The 21,653-nt window shown below is 34.2% G+C and overlaps 1 protein-coding gene across 2 annotated transcripts; it reads left to right on the top strand.

Moving 5' to 3' along the window:
• Window positions 1-1,240: 1,240 nt before the first annotated feature.
• On the top strand, window positions 1,241-21,441 carry LOC142975065 (multiple inositol polyphosphate phosphatase 1-like). 2 transcript variants are annotated; one of them, XM_076117712.1, is made up of 10 exons: window positions 1,241-1,400; window positions 2,340-2,499; window positions 12,536-12,681; window positions 13,544-13,720; window positions 15,352-15,471; window positions 15,589-15,687; window positions 16,768-16,896; window positions 17,949-18,099; window positions 19,004-19,205; window positions 20,199-21,441. In XM_076117712.1, the coding sequence occupies exons 2-10, from the start codon at window positions 2,343-2,345 to the stop codon at window positions 20,449-20,451; spliced, it is 1,434 nt and encodes a 477-aa protein (XP_075973827.1). In that variant the 5' UTR covers window positions 1,241-1,400; window positions 2,340-2,342; the 3' UTR covers window positions 20,452-21,441. The 2 variants fall into 2 exon arrangements, with proteins under 2 accessions (XP_075973827.1, XP_075973828.1); XM_076117713.1 differs by having other exon boundaries at window positions 1,246-1,483.
• The last annotated feature ends 212 nt before the right edge of the window (window positions 21,442-21,653 follow it).

Here is a 21,653-nt window from a genome sequence, read left to right as displayed (position 1 = left end):
CAACTAGTAAGACTATGAACCTAAGCAATAAATAAGTAAGAAACTAAGGGACTGTCATAAAAACCCGTATCATTTAAGTTCCGAATAGTATGGCAATACATATTTGCCTTTGATAAAGTGGGTAATGAATAATCCCAAACTATTTTATTAAAATTTATCTGGTGTTGGTGAGTCAAGCCTCTAAAGTGGACATTACTCTCGCACTTTACTTTTGGGCTAGTGTAAATATTTTTACTAAGACATCTACGCGCACTTATGCAATATTCCCTCGCGAGCATAGTCAGCATGACTCATACAAATAACTTCACAATTTAATTTCTGAGCTCAAGTCGTACTAGTTCCATGTTCATAAATTATCCGAGAAACTATCTTTAGTTTTACTAAACTCTATCTAGCGCCAGGTTCAGTTTAAAATTAAGCTTAACCTAAACTTAAAACGTTGTTCTTTATTAACGTTCTTTATTCCGAATTGAGAAGAGACATTCAACGCATCTGTAGATCAATAGAAAATTGCAGCATTCCATAGTCGTGGAGGTCGTCAACGATACCACAATGTCTATATTATTATGGAACACCTACAACTCAGAGTTTTTCTTAGCTTCAGTACTGATGTCATTCTCTGTGTGTCGTGCGAGACACAATAAGAATTGATATAGCTAATTAAATTACCAGTTTTATAACAATCTTGTTGAATTATTCATTGTCTATACTACAAAAATAGGCCAACGTATTTCCGGTATTGTGCGATGGCTAAGTACGATAAAGTAATGGAATGGTACCTAGCTAATGCGGGCTAAATAACAAACAAAAAAGCCGGCAATCGATATAAACTATAGGGAAAAAGTAAAAAACACTATTAATGTAGTCATTTGATACATTACGTGATTAGTTTAACATTTTTCTGGTTTGTTGCATCTGAACATGGTAAAAGAGAGTGAGTCATAATAGAGACGGCTCTACCATGACTTTAATATCAAACTAGAGTTAACAAAGCAACGTTTTGTCAAAGAAATTTAACGTAAATATGTCTTAAAAAGTTGTTTATTAGCCTGTCATTGGTGTACTTCTAGTCATGAGGCACAATTGCATAGACATGTAGATCAGACATCTGTGCAAATACAGACAACCATTGGAAAGAAGCTATAAATCCCGCAACTGTAACACATAACTTGATGTAATTTTATGTGAAGGTACTGCTAACGTTTTGAGGTTGTAAGTATTACACACGAGGAGGGCCCATAGCAGTGACGAGTGAGGCACGCGGACGCCTCTGAGAGAGTAGCGAGTACCAAGCCCAGTTCTGAGTTCACTCAGTACCTCCGCCATCGTGCCCGCGGAACGCCGCGTTTCCGCGTACAAAACCACAGATTATATTCTATCCCGATTGTTCCCGCGTAAAGGTAACCATCGAGTACCGTTCGTTTAATTATTCCATGTTTAAAACTTTTTTAGTGAAGTGTCATTCAAGTGTTTTTAAATTAGTGTAGGTTCACGCCCATTGTGTAACTTTTGTTATTTGTTTGCATTGAGTTCAAAGTTGTGAGGTTCATGTTTGTTTAAAATTATGTTTAGACGTCTACTTAATGCTGGATCAGCATTAAGTAATAAATAAATTCATTTGCTAGATACGCAGATATTTTTTTATTTGTATGCAGCCAGTGTTTTAATCAGTTAAAGGAATGCTGTAACTAAGAATTTAACTTAAACACGAGCTTCGAAACTATATTTTTTCACAAACCGATAATAATGCAGTTAATAGCCCGACTGATATTAAGCTACACTCTTACATTATGTATGCCTACTACATTTCATCAAACAATATATCAATCATCAGATACGTTACATAGCGATCTGAATAGTAATAATAACGTGATAATCAAGTTTAAGTATAAAAAATGGCTGAGGTCGGCGATCTTGTGGTGGCTTGGAATTAGATTATGTTATAAAGCTATGGATACAGCTTAGATTCATACAAAGGTATTCAATTACCAATGTTATTGCTATCAGAGAAATATATTATCATGTGTCAGTAATGGGTAAATTCATTCTTCATAAGACGCAATATTATAATTAAAAGACTTCTTATTGCACGCAGCAAGACGACATACCTTTAACGATAAATAAAATATATTCATTTTATCATTAATTTCCATAAAATCTACATAGATATTATAATATCGAGTAGGTAACCTTAAGAAAAACAGAACGTTCAATGTATAAAAACATATTACGCTTACAGACCTGCGTATTTTATTATTGAATAAAATTTCATGTTACTATATTACTATATCTACATGAAAATTATTTTCTCCCTTGACGAGTGTCCACATTTTTTATAGAAAATGAGTGGGTTGGTGTTCCTACTGGCGCTGGGCCTGGCCAGCGCGCAGGAGATCTGTCTCTCAGTGCAAGATGACCCGTACTTGTTCTTTGGAACGAAGACAGCATACATCTTCGCTAACAAAGACAACCCTAGCACCAGAGTACATGAAGTCCCTGGTAAGTTTAGCTTTAAATAAGTACTTACTTTAAGCTTTTCTTTTATCCATTTTTAGACTAAAGTATCATTTGGCACCTTGCGTTAGTATTTTAAGTTCCACCATAAAGTTCAAAAAAGGATAGACGAATTGAAGAAAATTATTTTCTATTACCAAGGTACTGTATGTCCGATTCCATAAGAAATATACTTAGAAGTAGAAAATTATTATAAATAAAGATAGGAAAAACACTAAGGCGGCTAACAAATTGAGCTAGAGCATTACGATGTCCAAGCGCGGGCATCTTTTTCAAGAAACAGAAAGAAAATAACTTAGTAGGTAACAATTCTTTGCATGTCCCTACTAAAATAAATTTTGGGCCCTCGACTTTCCGCAAAGTTATAACTGTAGAACACTCAAAAGCAATAAAATTTAACAGTTAATAGTGTCATTTTCAAAAACCAAAGTCCACCTTTCACTACGACTTTTACGTTTTACAAACTACGTCGTATCTCCATTGTAACTTTAATGATCTGGGGGCACGGAAGTGCCCCCGCAAGTCGAGCAAAAAAAAGCGGCACGGCCGTAACATCTTTTCTCGAAGCAATTCGGGCTATTTTCGACCCCCCTATAATGTCGTTGTGGATAAAACAAGAAGCCTGAATTTTCAGCAACTAATAAGTCATTGTATAAACACGGTATATTTAAAATTTCAGTCAATTTGATCCAGTAGTTTAAGAATGACAACTTGTTAAAATTTTGAATTTTGTCACTCACTGATTCACTGACTCACTGACTCACCGATCATCAAAAGTATAAGGTACTTCTAGCAGACTTAGAAGCTTAAAATTTAGAATACAAATAGGGTTTAGTGTATTAATCTTGGGAAAAATTTAATATTTTCTAATTTCGGTCCAGTTTTCTAAATACACCAACTGCAACAATAACTTTGTAATCCCATATAAATGTATAAGATTACAAGGTTACATTTGCAGTTAATGAATCATTATTACTGTAGAAAATAATAAATAAATAATAGGTGTAGATAGGTACATACTATATGAGGCATAACGGGAAGGAATATAGGGTGGGTAAGGGTGTTTAGCCCATGAAACTAAACAACATTCTCATAGGAAAATATGTTGAATTGTAAGAAAAAACGTCTTTCCATACAAATTGGACTTATGTTCGTTCTACAAAAAGAAGTGAGATGCCACCAAAAACATTCTGTATAAACCTCAAGTCTCGCAGCTCAGTCTTTCTGGCGTAAAAAGTAGTGAGATCTTTATAATACCAAGTCGATTAATCTATTTAGTCTCTACTGAAAGGACCTTCTGTCTTAAGTTATTACATAAGTTATTATCATGTCAATATTAAAAATATTTTACGTTTAAAACAAATAGATCGACTTGGTCATCGCATAAAAACACAAATTCGCCATTAAAATTTCAGGAGCATTAACTTCTCGTCGTGCTGTGTAGTGTGATACCTACTAATAATCAAATCATGCGATGGCCAGGTCGGTCTATTTGTTTTAAACGTAAAATATTTTTAATATTGACATGATAATAACTTATGTAATAACTTAAGACAGAAGGTCCTTTCAGTAGAGACTAAATAGATTAATCGACTTGGTATTATAAAGATCTCACTACTTTTTACGCCAGAAAGACTGAGCTGCGAGACTTGAGGTTTATACAGAATGTTTTTGGTGGCATAGTAATTACTTAAGTATCTTTCAACGAATACTTGAGAGGTTAACGTTAGAAACAAAAGAACGAGGAAAGAATCATTTTTTTTGTATTTGCTAGCTTTTGGTAAACCAAAATGAATTCATCTATACTAATATTATAAAGCTGAAGAGTTTGTTTGATTGTTTGTTTGTTTGTTTGAATGCGCTAATCTCAGGAACTGCGGATCCGATTTGAAAAATTCTTTCAGTACTAGACAGCCTATTTATTGAGGAAGGCTATAGGCTATATATCATCACGCTACGACCAATAGGAGCGGAGTAGCAACGAGAAATGTTACAAAAATGGAGAAAATTATGACGCATTCTCTCTTATGGGACGCAAGCGAAGTTGCGCGGGTCAGCTAGTCTATACTAATATTATAAAGTTGAAGAGTTTGTTTGTTTGTTTGAACGCGCTAATCTCGGGAACTACTGGTCCGATTTGAAAATTTATTTCAGTGTTAGATAGCCCATTTATCGAGGAAGGCTATAGGCTATATATCAGTACGCTACGACCGATAGGAGAAGAGTACCAGTGAACAATGTTACAAAAACGGGGAATATTATGATTCTCTTTTATGACGCAAGCGAAGATGCGCGGGTCGGCTAGTGTATTATATGCAACGGACATAAACGCGATTGAAAATTAAAGGTTAAGATAAATAGGTATCTAGATACCTTATTTGTTCACCCGACGTTTCGATCGAATTGCATCGACCGTGGTCACGAGAGTTAATAATCCATTTATCAAATTTACTAATTTGGTATTTTAACTTTTATTATTGCGCATTTTTATATCAAAAGTACTCAATAATTTAATTAAGATTCGCTTTTTCAAGTTACTGGGGAAGAAGTTAGCTTCTCTACATAAATAAGACAACGGAAAATATAACTTAGATTTTACTTCATCGTGAGAAATCAATTAAAATTATGCTCATCATGTGCATAATAAATTACTTTGTAAAAGCAGTTTACCGCATTTGCCTATCTTTCAAATCGTGTGTTCATAACTAAACGCTACTACACTGGTTCATATTAATAATGTATTTAGTTTTACATAAACATAGAATATCAAATACTGCATACAAAATTAGGTACATTCCATGCTTGATATTTATCATAATGTTTTGTATTTTCATAGATTCTATAGAATCTCCACTATAACAGAATATTATGGCTCTACGTTTCTAAGTTTTTTCCTTAGCCTATTTGATTCTACTTTAAAAACATTAACTATGTTTTTTAAGCTAGGATCATAGTGCCAATAAATTAGAAAAATATTCAGTATTTGTCTATTATTTTAAGTTATTACAGTTGTAGATAGGTATGTAGTTTCCGTGCGCGATTTATTATTTGTTGCATAACACATTTAGCACAACACTCAATTTCGGTTTAAAATAAGCACATATCTTATTAATTACTAGAGATTGTTGAACGAGAATCTCGAAATAAATGCATTCAGATTCTCAAGAAGAAACAACATTGTTGTTTAAACAGAAAAGATTTCTAGCATCTCAGTATCTATGCAAACGTTTGTCGGTTCCGTGTGTGTGACCCGCTAGTAAGAAACTATTGTTATGCGTCCTACTATTTTGCTTACTTATCAAATTGGCGATTTAGCACGCAAAGAATAACGGTATGAAATGTATACTGTGCTTAATTTGTTATTTTTCATATTTACCAACTCGGATACGGATGAATTTATTAAATAATGTCCGTACACAAAGTTCTTTCAACTCTTTCCTCCCAAAACCTATTCGACTCGTCAGGTTGATCCGTCTTAAAATGAATAATTAAGATAGTTACTTATCAAGACCAAAAGTCATTGACGTTTGTACGTAGATACGAAATTAGTTAGTCAATACAAGTGCAAGATGCCGTATATATATTCTCAGATTTTCCTAAGAATCACGTACCTAAACGTCAACATGAAGATAATATTAGTATTGGAAATAGCCATGCAATTATTACTTCTCAGTTTCAAGGATTTATTTGATACCTCGGTTTAAATACATGTAGGTATTTGTTTATATGCGCATGTTTACATCTCAAGTAATAAAGCTAGCATTGGAACGACTACATTTATGTTATAAATCGTAAAGGAACCGTGGAAATGTGCCATGCCGTGTACGTACTTGTTAACTACTTATGCAACTGTTATAACTTATAACAAAGTCTAGCCTTACGTGGTTACTACGTGCAAATAAGTGCATAATAGTCATAATACCTAGAATATCTACTTTGTTATTATTAAAGCATTGTCTTTTCTATATTCTACGTAGTTATGGATTATATAACAACTTATCATAAGGCCGCTACTATGCTATGTTAAAGCAAACCAAGCTTTATTGTAAGAATGAGAGTTTTACAGAAAATAGCGCTATCTTTTTCCGGCAACGCGGCGGAACTATTGCGGCCCTTGTGTAGATCATTAAGCTGCAATTTTAGTATTTTTCGTAACTTTGTCATTAGACCTGCATGAATAAACACGGTACGAGAAGAACCCAAATAAATATTACACAACAATGTCAATTAACTAGTTCTCTGCATTAGTCTAAAAATAAGATGGCCGACTAATCGCGTTTGTAGTGCAGCCGGCGCAATTAGACCACCTTTGAAGAGTTAATAGACAATGCTAGATCGTTTCATAGATAAAATTGTGTCAGATTAACTTTTAACCAGAAACCATTTAGCATTTGTTTTCCTTTTGTTATTAGGTACTTTTTTATGATTTTTCAATGTCAAGGATTTTGAATTGATAGGCTCCAGAGTAAATTACAGAAATAATTTAAGTAACCTACCTATTAAAAATTCTTAGAACAAAGACAATTGACATAATTATCTAAGCGTGTAAACTATCTACCTAACATGATAACAACAGAAATACTTTCTATCTAGCGGAATATCTCGGCTTTCTTAGAATTAAGACAACGATGAACGACCAACAACATCTTAGGATAAGCTCTGAATGTATTCGATCTTATTAAGGTAAACTCATTGAGAATTATAGTCAGGAAACATCTCTTTGATTATAAAACAGTTTCAGCACTTTTTACATCCGTCCAATAGCACAATCTGCACAATTGGCACGTTCGTTATTAATGGCATATGATTTATTCCCACACCGGCGATCATTATTGTGTAACTGAACAAAAAGAGAGGACGTTCACCTAACTTACAAATTGGTTGCAAGTGCCTATCACGGGCAATCTCATCACGGATACGTAATTCACGGATCATTATGGGAATAAAGTTGTCATTTTTTGCTGAGCCATATCCTGCTGCTGTAATCCGTATGCTAATTTTATTAGCCTGAATGGTTGAGTTATTTTTTATGTAGTTTTGTACGCTACGTATTCTTGAACTTCTTGGCTTATTTTAATTCTTTACTTTGGCTTATCTATAATTTCATAGATAATAATTAGCCGTTAAGGATTATTTAAGTGAGAGACATATCAACGCTTCACAGGGCACGTGAAAAATAAAAAAAGTCGTTGGCTTAAAAAGCTTTATCTAACCTGTAGGTTGAGTAGTAAGGCTCTTTGTACACAAGACTACGCAAATCTCCGCTTCTCATTGATTTTAGTCTTCAAGCGACTATCACCTAGTAGCTTTATATACGAATGCAAAAAAAAAATTCTGAAAGCTTAGAGCATCTTTCATCAAGTTATATTGTGTGTGCAGTCAGTTCCTAAACTTACTGCAGGAAAATATAAAGCTAGGACAAAAGCGCACCTTGTAAGTTAGTTGCGAGGAAATTTAAATATTTATCGAGTTTAGAAACTGCAAGCAAGCGTAACTAACAGTACCTAGTCTACCTAACCCACCTCCAAGACTCTTGCATAACAAATATCGATCTTCACTGCAATCACAAGTTTTTAAACTACCATATTATGGCGCCGTTTATCTACGACCTATGACAATATTAACCAGTTTTTAACTGTGTACTGATAAAGTATTTGAGTTCGACATAAATTATTAAGAATTATGCTCCATCCAAAATTACAATAATTTTAAGAAAAGAGTTCAAGTTACAAAACACTTATTTTCCCTGTGTAATACAGCATCAGTAGTACTACATTTATGGCATAGGTACAAAATACAAACTTGAATTTACCTATTAACTAGGAGATGTTTTCCTTCCATCCATCGGTACAGTCAATAATTCGTATTCGAACCTTTGATCATTGATTTAGCCGTCAAAATATTTACTTGACCAGACTAACGTTATAATTTTGGAACTGGAATAATTTACAGTGTTGCTACAATTTACAATTTCCTACAATATCATTGTGTATGACGGTGTGACCTATTTCAATCTTATCTGTACCTTACACTTGGACTTGTTCCAAGTACGTCACGTACCTTCGTTAGGCAACGGCTGACGGTGGTTTGAAAATTAATACTGGTTAAACCTACCTACCGCATTGTTTAAGAATAGACCACTAATCTATCATTACAGGGATTATTTTAAACCTAGTTTTTTAAGACTAGGGATTGTAGCGTCCGTCTGTTTCTTAAGCCTTTTTTACTAAGTTTTGTTGCTTACATACGTACAGTCAGCTCTAAAAGCTAGTAGCTGAACAACTTCATATTTTCAAAACCTCTGTGTTACGTAACTTTAATAATTATAACTGATCAAAATCAGGTAGAATGAGTTAGAATTAAACATTTCAATCAATGGCAAATGTTTTTTCCATGGAATAATGTGCACACTTCAGTATATAGGGTATCAAAAGATTGACTATGATTCTTTTGGAGCTGACTGTACCTACATTCTACTATATAGTAGTTTTTTTTCGTTAGTAAAAAATATAGTACGGAAAGTCCATAGATGCTAAAGGTATGTGTATATTGATCAGTTATTACAACTTGTTTACTAATATTTACTACTTTAGTTGCTAATCGAATACCATATTTAAATATTTATTAGACCTGGATCTTAACACTGTCCATCTTTGGAACGGAAAAATCCTTAAACGGTTAATAGACATGAGTTGCCAGTAGCCGAGCAAATATTGGCACATGTAGTTTGAGTAAATAACCTAAAATAAACTAACTAAATTAGGCTGCCTTTTCTTCAAAGCGAATAGGAGCAAGAAGAGCAAGAATTCAAAATTTTACAAAGAGCGTCAGCGAAGTTTCTTTGCAATCATATTTGGTTATATGTTAAATGACTTCATTTCCGATCATCTTTACCTGAGTGGCTATAAAGAGTGTTAATCCATTATCAAAACACCAATTTACATTCGAGAGATAATCATAAACCATCTTCTCGCTACTAAGATTGTCTCAATTTAATTTTACACCATCTGTAGCTACTTTTTATACGTTATACCTACACGGTCATTTAAGCTAGAATAAAGTGGCTAAGCCAATAAAAGTGTGTCCTAGATCGCAGGCTCTCAGCGGGGAGCCACGGGGACTGACGGGGAGCAACGGGATAGGTATAACATGTGACACACTTTCACAATCTATTGTTAACTGAAGGCTTTACGGCTTATACGTAGGGGGTAGATGAGTGAAAAGTTAATTCATTGGCTGTGAAATTGTTTTTTTAATACAATAAGGGTGAGGATATAACTGCTGTTATAACGCTCATAGTGCTTCATCTTGTATGTTAGTGACGATCGCGTTCTTAGTTTCCAGTTTTGGGAAAATCCCATAAGTCGTAGTTTAAGAAAAAATCTTTCTCTATGTATGGTATATAATATGAATTAAGTTACTTAAATGTACGTTTCTACTTCAAAATAATCAATATTATAGAACAATAAAACGTTAGGGACCGTGTTAACGTTTGATTTTTTAACTTAAAATGAAAAGAATTTCATTGTAATCAGTCGTACATAGATTAGACTCTACTATCGATCAGTAGATGAATATAAGTGAAAATCTAAGCTGAAATTTAAGACTAAAAGCTAAAAGCAGAGCCTAGTGGTTGTCAATCTTAATAAAAGTACCGATAGAAGCCTACCTCCCTGAGGAATGGATCGTCTTTAGTAATTGACTGGTTTGATCGAGTTATCTCTGCATCTTTAACACAAGTAAGACTGTTACGTAAGGCTGGCTTAAGTTAAAGAGCTATACCAATTAATGGAATGTCTAACTATTATCATAATTATTTATTTTTACAATAGATCGTTATTCTTTATAGCGATACAAAAAAGCATTTTGCATCATCGACTTTTTCCTTGTAGATATGACGCGATAAACTCGACTCATCATTTAATGTGAGAGTGTACAAGTTTCTCAATTTTCGTTTGTCGGTACAGAACTAAGAAGATTTAAGCATATAATATACCAGAATATACCTATATTATTATATTCACAGGATACGGATTTCGATGGACTAAGATCATCTTAGATGCTTCTTGTCTTAGTATTTCTAAAGTAATTTCTTAATATCTAGATCTCTCTGTTAAATACACGGAGATCTAGTATATTAAGAAATTTATCAGATCGAAAATTGCCATTTCACACAGCTTTAAAATATGACCGACATCCGCCACTTAATAAAATGATTATACGTTCACGCTTTACAGTAAAAGTTATTAACAATATGTAGGTAACTATATCGTGAGAAGATTGCGTAAAGTTTCCACGAACAACACCTATGATAAATAGATCTATGTACGTAGGTATATTTTATACTGACTTTATCTTGCACTCTCGTTTTATGCTAAGACGTTATAAATACTTGAAAACAACGCTCTTTTTCTTCATTACTCTTTGGTGCAATTATTTAGGAAATAGGAAGAAAAACTGAAATGTAGGGTTATTTTTATATTATTGAGTTATTTTTTTGTAATGTCTTTATCCTTTCTTTTTTTAATCCTGTCTTGAAATTACGAGACTAATCCAGTACTAGACATATAAAAAAATATGTTGCAGGTCTGCGATATTATGAGTCTTGTGTTTCTTGAACATTCAGTTTCACTGGTACCTTACGCTATAGTACTTTTAAGTGCATGTTAAATTTTGACTAATGCTAGTGATGTTTGCATTTTGACTTCATTTCTATGTTGAGTCCTTTCTAACCTTTATGATAGGCTCATCATTTTTACCTCTAATTTGGACCAATAAGCTAAATGAAAAATAACCTCTAATATCGATCTCATAACAAGGTTTGTTCCGATTGACAAATGATCACTAAAAGCTCGATTAGTCTGATTTATGGGGTCAACGCTTGACACTGCTCCTTACTATCGCGTTTTGTTGCGAAATTGTGTACGTAATTGGACGGACTAATAATGTAGGAGAATGTGGAAAAATTGTGATTTATTGAGGGAAAATTTGTACCAGTGTGAATGTTACAGTCGTTACGAGATTGGACTGGTTGATGGTGAAAAATAAAGCGCCAACACACTTTTTAACGCAGATTAAAATATGTTGAATAGTTCTATATGCTTTCTTTATTCCAGTAGTTAGCGCGTTTCTCTACAACTATAGACTATCAGCAACTAGGTATAACTGTCAAGATTTTTTGTATGAAAATCTGGTCAATATCATCAAAAAGCATCTAGCGGGCACTGTAGAAACAATTTTTCAGTAAATTTTTAAATGTCAAGCTCTCGATACTCGGTAGTCGGTTGTCGATATCACGCTAAAGCACAGGTCGCGGATTTATTCCTTCAAAAACATATAGTTTGAACACAAAACTGTAAGCATCAAAATACAGGAAACACAGATTTTCTGAGAAAACACTAAAGTAGAAATTAAACATATAGCATAAAGACAACGTCCATTCCCTGAGCTTTTCTGCGATTTATTCGACACTAAGGTTCACCATAGTTGTTAACTCAAACGTCCTTCTAATGGATTTGCCTATTTGCCAAGATTAGTCAGCAAGTAAATACATTTATTACCTCATCAACGGGACTGCAAGGTTCCAATGATGTCATAACTGCGACGTAGGAATATGTAATCTATTTTTAATGCGGTGTGACTGGGAAAGTTCCTCTGATACATTACTGGTTTGTTCCGGGAATATGGGATGTTAGACGTAATAGTGGACTGTATTTTACATCACTATGAGGTTTTTATGGAGATTAGGGTATTAATGTTAGGAATACAGAATCGTTAGATACTATAGAATTTTGTCAAAATAGATAAACGGTACGAAAGTTAATGTTTAAATTCGTAAATAGACCCTACAATGCAGGTCTCTACTATATTCAAATATCATGATTTATAAGATCTGTGACTTCAGGAATCCCCAATATTTTTTGACATCTAACTGAACACGAAAGGAAAATTAGTGGCTGAATACGCATCCACAATCCAGACGCAAGATATAAGTAGTTAACTTTGTTTTTATATTGCCCAGGTTGCCAGCCCATCGCGTTCTGGCTGCTGAACCGTCATGGCACCCATAATCCTGAAGCCAACGAGATGCCTGAACTGCAGCGACTCGCCGACCTCAAGAGGAACATTCTCACCAACTATAAGAACGGCAACTTTAGGGATACTAACGTAAGTTGGGAACACGATGTACTTTTAAACGATTGATGATCTTTAACTCCTCAGATAGTTTTAGCGCGAGTTGCATTAGCCTATTAAAGGTTGTTAATGATTGTTGTGCATGAACAATGATGATAATCTGCCTATGTATGACGATTTCATTGTTGTAAACCAGACAGGCTCACTCTCAACAAGATGAAATTCTAAATCAATCAAGTTTGGTTCGACCTTACGTCAAATTCGTATGTAAAAATTCTAAACTAGCGCAGTATCGAATACTGGATATGGAAGCGGAAAGAAAAAGTATTAAAACTAATTAAGTTTTCAGCCATTATGGATACCTAATGCATTATCTAATGAATGTGAAGACAGGAGTTATTCCGTGTACGTTCCTACTATCTTAATGATTTCCTAATGGTTTAGTTCCTTCGCCATCGTTTGCTAGACAAAGATAAATCATGTTGAACTGTCACTGGAATTTATGACCTTTCCTTACCGTATGCAGTAAATTGGCTAACGTGCCCTTTTATCATTAATTATTGTAATTAGTGGAAAAAAGAGCGCAGAATATTTAATAATCAATGGATTAGTTTGTGAATATTCCAATCCTGTGATGTCATACGACGATATATGGAAAGAGCCAGTTTAAAAAAGGCCTCTGTCCCTTGAGCCAACTGAAAACCATTATGTTACATTCAAGCTATTATAGATCTAATGAGATGGTACTCTTAATAGTAAGAGCTCAATATTATGACAGTGTTGAACTACAAGTTGTAAAGTTCACGTCAACATTCGAAACGTCTTCAATCTCCAATAATCATATCACCATTTCCACCTAAATTCTATCATGATAACCATTTTTTTTTATCCACAGCAACGCATCTGTCAGTCAGACCTGAACCTCCTCGAGCGATGGGAGTGGAACGAGCGTATAAACCTGACCTTCGCCGGAGACCTCACCGTGGACGGCTACATGACAACTCAGCAGCTAGGACAAGCGTGGAAGCAGAGGTTCCCAGGGCTACTCACTCCTAATCAACATAATTACTTGGTAAGATCTTGTTTTGTTAATCACACCTTTCTGATGACTGACTTCTGATGCGGCGGCCACTGCCACTGCCAGACCACTGAGTCCCTGAGTTTACTGACATTGCCCGGAACTAGAAAGTTGAGGTCGTCATAGATCTCCGTGCCTCAGAGTGCGCGTAAAAGCTATAATCTCTATTTCCAACTAATGGTTAAAATTGCTTAAAATGGATATAATGTGCATCATGAATTTTTGTAGAACTTAATATTACTTAGGTACTAAAAAATCTGTTTTCGTCGGCTAAATAGTTATCGCTTTTGCAGGTCAGAAATGATAAACTTTTGATTTAATTTATCTTTTCACTTGAATCAAACAAAAACTAAAAATTTTATTAATATATTTAAAAATAACGTACCTACTTTAAAATAATATTTTGGGTAATTAATAAATTGTCTTATAGATGAAGCTATCAATTGACTTTGCGCTCAATTAATTATTCTTTCTTATCAATTAATAGTAGTCAATTTTGGTAAAACTGCAAACTTAGGTAGGTAAGTTTTGTCTAAAGCGTGTTGCTATAATTACACAGTGCTTGTTATGATGTCACCAACAGTTCCGATCCCTATAAAACTTAATTGTTATGTATCTCACTGATAAGCCAAATGAAGGGCAATCCGCCCTGTTAATTAATCCTAATACAAGTAGCAAAATATCATTGTTACGTTACATACATACGTAATCATTAAAAGGGCACACCAAAAACTTTTAAAAAATTGCTACACACGTAACTATTGCATATAGTAATGATTATAGCATGAGATCTGGAGCTTTGGCCAACACAATTTATCAAAATTATAATCAGTAATACTTTGTATTATTAAAACAAATTAATTGTATCAAACAGAGTACCTAACCGTACCTTGCATGCAAGGCCCTCTACATAAAAATTAGTCATAAATATAACCCACTGCTGGGCAAGGGTGTCCTCCAATAATGCGGGACGGGTTAGGCCTTCAGTCAACCACGCTGTCCAAGCAAACACACTAACATAATACTACTCAGTTGTTGGACTACAAGATATAATGCTTAGGTCGGCATATACATAGGTATGTCCCATAATGCATAACGCCAGCCTTGTCCTACATGGAAATACTAGTTGTAGATATTCTAGATCCCGTTTCGTCCCATTTACTGCAAGGCACGCTATAATTCAGTCACATTTATTATTCAGTCGGAGCATTATTGTATGACGTCACTATGCACTGTACAATCATGACATCATACAACTTGTTATGTGAAAATTCTAACTTTAAGCTCCATTTCCATTTCTTAGAAGAAAATACGGGTTGCTTTTCAAAGTTCTAGTCGAGTCTATTTTTAGATGTTTTGTTTTCTTGTATAAAACCTCGGCGACTAGATGTACTGGGGATAGTGGATTCTTATTAAGTAAAATGCTGTCAAGTAGTAAAGTTGTTAACTTTTTTAGGAACTCGTTCATTTAATTGATGTTGATATTATTTTTCGAACATCGCGCTGCCTTTCCTAGGGATTTTTTACACAACATTTTTTTTACTTTTCGGGACTTTAACATTGTCCATTGTCAATAAAAAGAGATATATAATGTCATACTATAAATATTCTTGTTTTATTTTTAGTTCAAGTTCGTCAACGATCAGCGATCGAGCAATGCATTTAAAGCGTTTACGGAAGGACTCTTCGGCAGTGATGCTGACAGTCTCGATATACCGAAGGAGAATGATGAAAAACTTCTAAGGGTAAGAAAGAACTGTAACTTACATTGGTTTTCCACGTCTAAGCTTAAATTTCATTTTTCTTTTACTTTCTTATAAGTTCATACTGTGTTTTATTAATCATGGTTATGTTCCTTTTAGCCATACAAATTCTGCCCAGCATGGACTAAGGAAGTTGAAGAGAACAACGACACTGTATCTCAGTTGGCTATTTTCGAGTCTAAGAGAGAATATCAAGAGGTAAGTGGAGTTATAGTTAAGTTTTGACAGTATTTAATAAATCATAATATAATAAGCAAAAAATGAAAAAAAGTTAAATGAGATTGGTAAAATGTGCATTTTTTGAACGCGCACTTTCAAATAATGCCCTAGATTTTGACGGGCATTTTCATAACATAATTCGCGTTAAATATCTTCTCGTTTATGTTAATCATAGGAATAATCTTAATCGCTCTTGCGTTATATACTGTTCACTAGCGACATTCTAGGAGATTTCCAAGATTCTCAAATACAGTATTGCATGTGTATCGTTCTTTAGCGAATTAAAATCGCCTAGTGTTCGCCCTAGACAGTTTGGAACCGCCTTGAACTTGTCAATGAATGAATCACTAGCACAAAGGAACAAAGATTTTAATTAACGGCTCTAATTATGATTGCAGTAATTACTCTAATTGAAACACTGACAATACGCACTTATACTTACATAGTTAGTCAGTAGTCAAGGATATCCCATTCTTAAGGTTTCTAGAAAATTCAACATCTTGTTTTGAAAACAATAACATTAATTTCGTATTCCTAAAGATAGAGGTTCATAAAGATTTAGTATTTACTTTCCGTATAAAAAATAATAATACATAAATAAATATAACTCATTAATGTCCCACTGCTGGGCAAGGGTCTCCTCCCGAAATGAGGGAGGGGTTAGGCCTTGAGTCCACCACGCTGGCCAAGTGCGGGTTGGGGACTTTGCATGCCCTCAATAAATGTATTAAACAAATTTTAGGCATGCAAGGTTTCCTCACGATGTTTTCCTTCACCGTTGGAGCAAGTGATAATTATTTCTAATACACACATAACTTCGAAAAGTCATTGGTGTGTTGGCACTTGGCTATCACTGCTCGTTTCCGTATAAACTCAATAAAATCATTTTAAGAATCTCCATATCTCCCGAAATCAGTACCAACGATCGAAAATAGTTCTTCTCCCAGACTCTACCTCCCTTGGATTGGCGCTATAAATATATCCTCTTAACTCTGATTTTTGTCACCTGACTATTAGAAACGATGTAGCTGAAATAATTAATGTCTTCGTCAACAACAGATGATCAGCAACATCTCGTTACGTCTGGGCTTCAACTACGACGTGCAGAAGGAGGTGATACAGCGCATCTATCAGATGTGCCGCTACAACAAAGCTTGGGACGTCGTCAAGGTCTCACCGTGGTGCGCTGTGAGTACTAAATAATATCATTGTCTTACCCGAGTTATCAGTCTTTAGTTTAGTTTACGACAGTTAACGTCTTTTGGGAATCGGCTTCTGATGATAATTTCGCCTTAGATTCCTTTGCCACCTGTACCATTAGGTTTGTTCCCATATTTTTTTAAATGCTCAAGTTTTGGCGATGGAAAACCGGTCACAGATCATCCTAATTAGGTCAGTATCTATACTTGGCCTGACTAAATAAGTTAAGGTATACGACGCATTCTTCTGATGCACCTTCAAGTGTAACAGGAATACCTAATGGTAAAAAATAGCCCCTGCTTCCTACTTCAGTACCGCGATTCTCTACCACTATCGACTACCGACAACCGGCTAAATAGCGACATTTTGACATTTAGAATGTACTGCTAAATAAATTTCTACGATGCCCGTCAGAGGCGCTGATCAGATTTTCATACAAAATTTCTTGACAGGTCGCTTGTCGGTAGTCGATAGTAGTTGTACCTACTATACATATATTTCTATGTTTGTATGTTTGAAACGACACGGCAACAAGATTAACAAGGCTATTACAACATTGTATCTGTGGACAGATTGACAGGAGTAACGTTGCATTGCGATGCATTATTCAATCCATCTGACGTTCCAAGCTCCATGAATTTAGATTGACTTCCGCACCTAGTATTATACGCGAACGCAATTACCTGTGTCGAGCACCTACTTGTACATCTCGCATTGCAATTCAAATGTCACACGAAACATTATCATTTGCCAAAATAAAATTTAGAAAATCTCCGGGCAATTGTTATAACAAATAACATATAGTTATATAACAACTTATACAATAAAATTCAGTGTTTTACATAATTCTGTTAGTTCGTAGATATTTAATAAAGTCAGCGAATAACGAACTCGAAAATCTTCCAAAAAAGTTTGAACGAAATTTTTCAACTACCCTAAAGATTAAGTAAAAAAATCATCTCACTACTAAGCACTGAGTGAATTATTTGCTACCAATAGTAAAACGTGACCAATGTTATCGTATCGCTTTTCTATCCCAGGCTTTCACGCGCGAGGATCTAAAACGCCTAGAGTATGCTGAAGACCTGGAGACGTACTACAAGTACGGGTACGGCTCACCACTCAACAAGGACATCGGCTGCACGCTGGTCAAGGATATGATGAACTTCTTTGAAAAACATTCTGCTGATGGTAAGATTTTTTGGGCTATTATTTTACGAAATTAGAGAGTTCTTATTTTAATTATAAATCATTTGTTAAACCTATTGTTTCTCTATTTTTACAAGGAGTCGTTAGTAATTCTGTCTTGTTTTTCCTATATATTTTAGAACATTCACATGGACCTAGTCTTGACAATCAGGTTACTAATTATTAGGAGAGCGTGGTACCAATAGCTTGGTCTTTAACCATACTCTGTTGATCCTATTGGTTTCAGAAAATCAATTATTTTTTTATCTAATTAACTATGAAATAGATAAGTACATAGTAACTACATACATAGAATCACGACTTTTTCCCATAGGGATAGGCAGAGCCCAGAAATGTACGTATTAATAACAATGCTATAGGAAACTTTAAGTCTGACCTAGAGTTTCAATTATAACCTCGTTCACCTTGAATTTAGTACATCCCATTACTTCTTAATTAACGCTAGTCGTTAACTATAACACCTTAATTAACTCAAGCTCTGATTTTTAAAATAAGTATAGCGAACAATAAATCATTCAAGCAAGCTTATTAGGGCTACATAATCAAGGCTAAATATCAATACATAGATTCTTCCCTGACTTACGTCATGTCTTCTTGGCCGTTATTCCGCTACGATAGTTGGTTTTATTGAAACAAACCTATGCAGAAACGCGTTTAAAGTGCGACAACAAATTATACACAAAAACCTTCCTCAAGAACCATTCTATCTAATGGTTTAAACCGCATGAAAATCCGTTCAGAATAAATTTTGTTTATAGCGAACAGACAGACACACACACACACACCCGATACTTCGTTTCATTACATGTAGCGATGATACCTTGAGATAAGTAGAATTATTCCAAAATCATGTAAAATACATTAATATATACCTATCTTTCTCCAGTGGATACTCCCCAACAACCTCGCGCCCTCATTCACTTCAGTTCGGCTGCTATGCTGCTCCTCACGCTGACAGCTTTAGGAGCTCATCAAGACATCGTGCCACTGACGGGAGACAACTACCACTCAACTAACGTACAGGCCAGGAAGTGGACTACATCTACCATGATGCCGTTCAACGCTAATATTGCTGCTGTTTTGTACAAGTGAGTGTCATTTCAACCCTTCTTACTTTTTCTTTACGTAGCCCATGTTCTTTTTCGAGATGTTATTATAATCTACCGTCATGACAAATTTTAGTTCAATCGGTTCTGTAGTTTAGCCATAAAAGCGGATCAGACAGACAAATGTATTGTTCTTTGGCGTTTGTGCCTTATTGTTTAAAATGCACATTATTGCAACAATTGATGGCACGGGAGAAGGAAGCCCTAAGTTCAATTGAAACGTCACCGTTGAACAAATTGATTTTGGGTGTTCATAAAATAAAATTAATCTTAATCCGCACGAATTTTGACAGAAATTATATTGCTAGTTGTCTTAAATCCAGCAGTTTACTATGCCACGTGTGCCAAATTCATAATGATTGTTTCAACTATTTCAACGTTCACTGTCATCCGCTGAAATATCTCGTGCACCAACTAAACTGTTGTTTTGTTATTGATCTATTTGCAGCCAGTCTCCAGGCGTCATAATATTTATGACACATTAAACTTCTAACGATCTATACTGTCCTGTTGTTGTGCATTGTGCAAAGGTCTATTACTGTCTATTTAGAATATAATAGCCCTATAACTTACCATAAATAAAGTTATGTGTCGAGAAAAGTGTTTAAAGATCTCTTAAGTATACGTTTATGTAGTTTAAATTACTTTTACGATTACTCTTTGGATCAAATTAAGTCCTGGCCCGTGGCTCTCCTTATTTACACTTGCTTTTACGATTCATAAAATGATTGGAAATAACGAGTGTAATCCTATAATCTTTCATCCCTGGCTCAATCGTGATTACAATTAATAAAGTGGTCGCTACTTGCATCGAAGTAATTGCTACTTCTACAAATTGAACAGCATGATTTTTTTTATAATGTTAAGTTTGTCCTTTATTTTTAGTCCGTAAAATATCTATGGTAACGATTAAACGATAACGATATGGGTATTGATTTTAGTTAAGCTAATTACTTTCCAATTTATTTTTCCCAGATGTACGCAGAACGGCAAATTCCAAGTGAACGAGCCATACCAAGTGCTGTTCTTAGAGAACGAACGTCCAATGTACCTTGACAAGTGTCGAGTGGGACTCTGCGACTGGTCTCTAGTCAAACACCGCTATCAAGAGCTTGCTAACAAATGCGACTTACAATTTTGTAACAGCGCTACAAAGTTAAACAGTTTTACTGCTATTAGTTTTGCAGCTATCGCTTATATTTTCAGGTATATTACGATGAGGATATAAGAAGGATTAATGTTTTGTCTAGCGGAAAAATGAAATACCTTCAGGCTAAGTGGCGCCCTCTATAACTGTGTTATTTTTGTGCTTATTGTAGGGTGCTTCGAAGACGGCTCGTATGTTGTGTGATGATTAAAAAGCTTTGAAACTTTACCTCTAGAGTCTTAGAACATCGTAGATTCGATTGTCATTCAATCTTAGTGATGAATTGTAGTTAGATCAAACTGCTGATAGCCATATTTTAATATTACACTTTAGTATGAGTAGTTCTGAAATAGTGAGTTTAAAAACACATTATTTAATTTAAGTGTCTTCTTTATTACAGAATCTCTTTTTTTACTTTTTTTTGTATATTAATGGTTGTTTTATATTTTTTTGTGAAACTATGTAAGTAACTTTCGCGGTATAATAAATATCTATTATTTTATACCACTCACTGCATGAAAAGAAAATTATTAAACAACTAAGCTAACTTGCTTTTTAGTAGTTTTTATTTGTAAATGTGAATTTAATGTTTAACTATTACTGTGGCACGCTTAATCATGTCTAACTTAATATTCTTTTACAAAATATATTAAAATCAATCACAATAATATTGTAAATAGTTTTTCCAATATAATACAAGCTAAACAAGCGAAAGAAACTTACGCTGCTTAATTACATTAATATAATATTCGTTTTAATAATAATAATCTATGTATGTACTTTTATTAACCTTCTTTATATAGGAGGACGTTCTTAATTCGACCATTTTTTTTATGTAACAAAATTGAAAAATTTAATACATATTATGCATTTGTCTATGTATTTAATGTTAATAATTTAATGTTAATAATTGCTTCAATCTAAATATTTTTCGAGTACTTAATATATTAAGCACAATGTTGTTACTAAATATAGGCACATAGTGGTACTGTTGATTTTTAATATATTGTTGTTGTAACGCGCACCAAATAGAATTATGTCATAGTTGAAATAAAATGTGTTAATATGTCACGATGTTCTTTTATTTCAACACTTCGCTTCAGGACATCAAACAAAATGAAAGAAGTATGTTGATTTTACCGCGATTTTTTTTTTACATCATAATTTTACTGACTTGAAGATTACCTGTTTTTCTATTATTTAATAATTTTTCCAAAAAATATCTACTTTATGATTTGAAAGTCAAATGATCGAATAATAATAAAAAATAAAAATACGTAGAA

This window comes from Anticarsia gemmatalis, chromosome 8 (genome assembly GCF_050436995.1).
Source record: "Anticarsia gemmatalis isolate Benzon Research Colony breed Stoneville strain chromosome 8, ilAntGemm2 primary, whole genome shotgun sequence".
Lineage (NCBI taxonomy): Eukaryota > Metazoa > Arthropoda > Insecta > Lepidoptera > Erebidae > Anticarsia > Anticarsia gemmatalis.
The sequence above is the reverse complement of the archived record's forward strand: the minus strand, read 5'-3'. Positions and strand labels throughout refer to the sequence as shown.

Excerpts from the sequence above, each read along its gene's own strand:
- LOC142975065 (XM_076117712.1), top strand. The coding sequence starts at position 2,343 with ATGAGTGGGTTGGTGTTCCTACTGGCGCTGGGCCTGGCCAGCGCGCAG. Across the intron at positions 16,897-17,948 it reads AGGTCTCACCGTGGTGCGCT|GCTTTCACGCGCGAGGATCT; the intron begins GTGAGTACTAAA and ends TTTCTATCCCAG. Across the intron at positions 19,206-20,198 it reads ATTGCTGCTGTTTTGTACAA|ATGTACGCAGAACGGCAAAT; the intron begins GTGAGTGTCATT and ends TATTTTTCCCAG.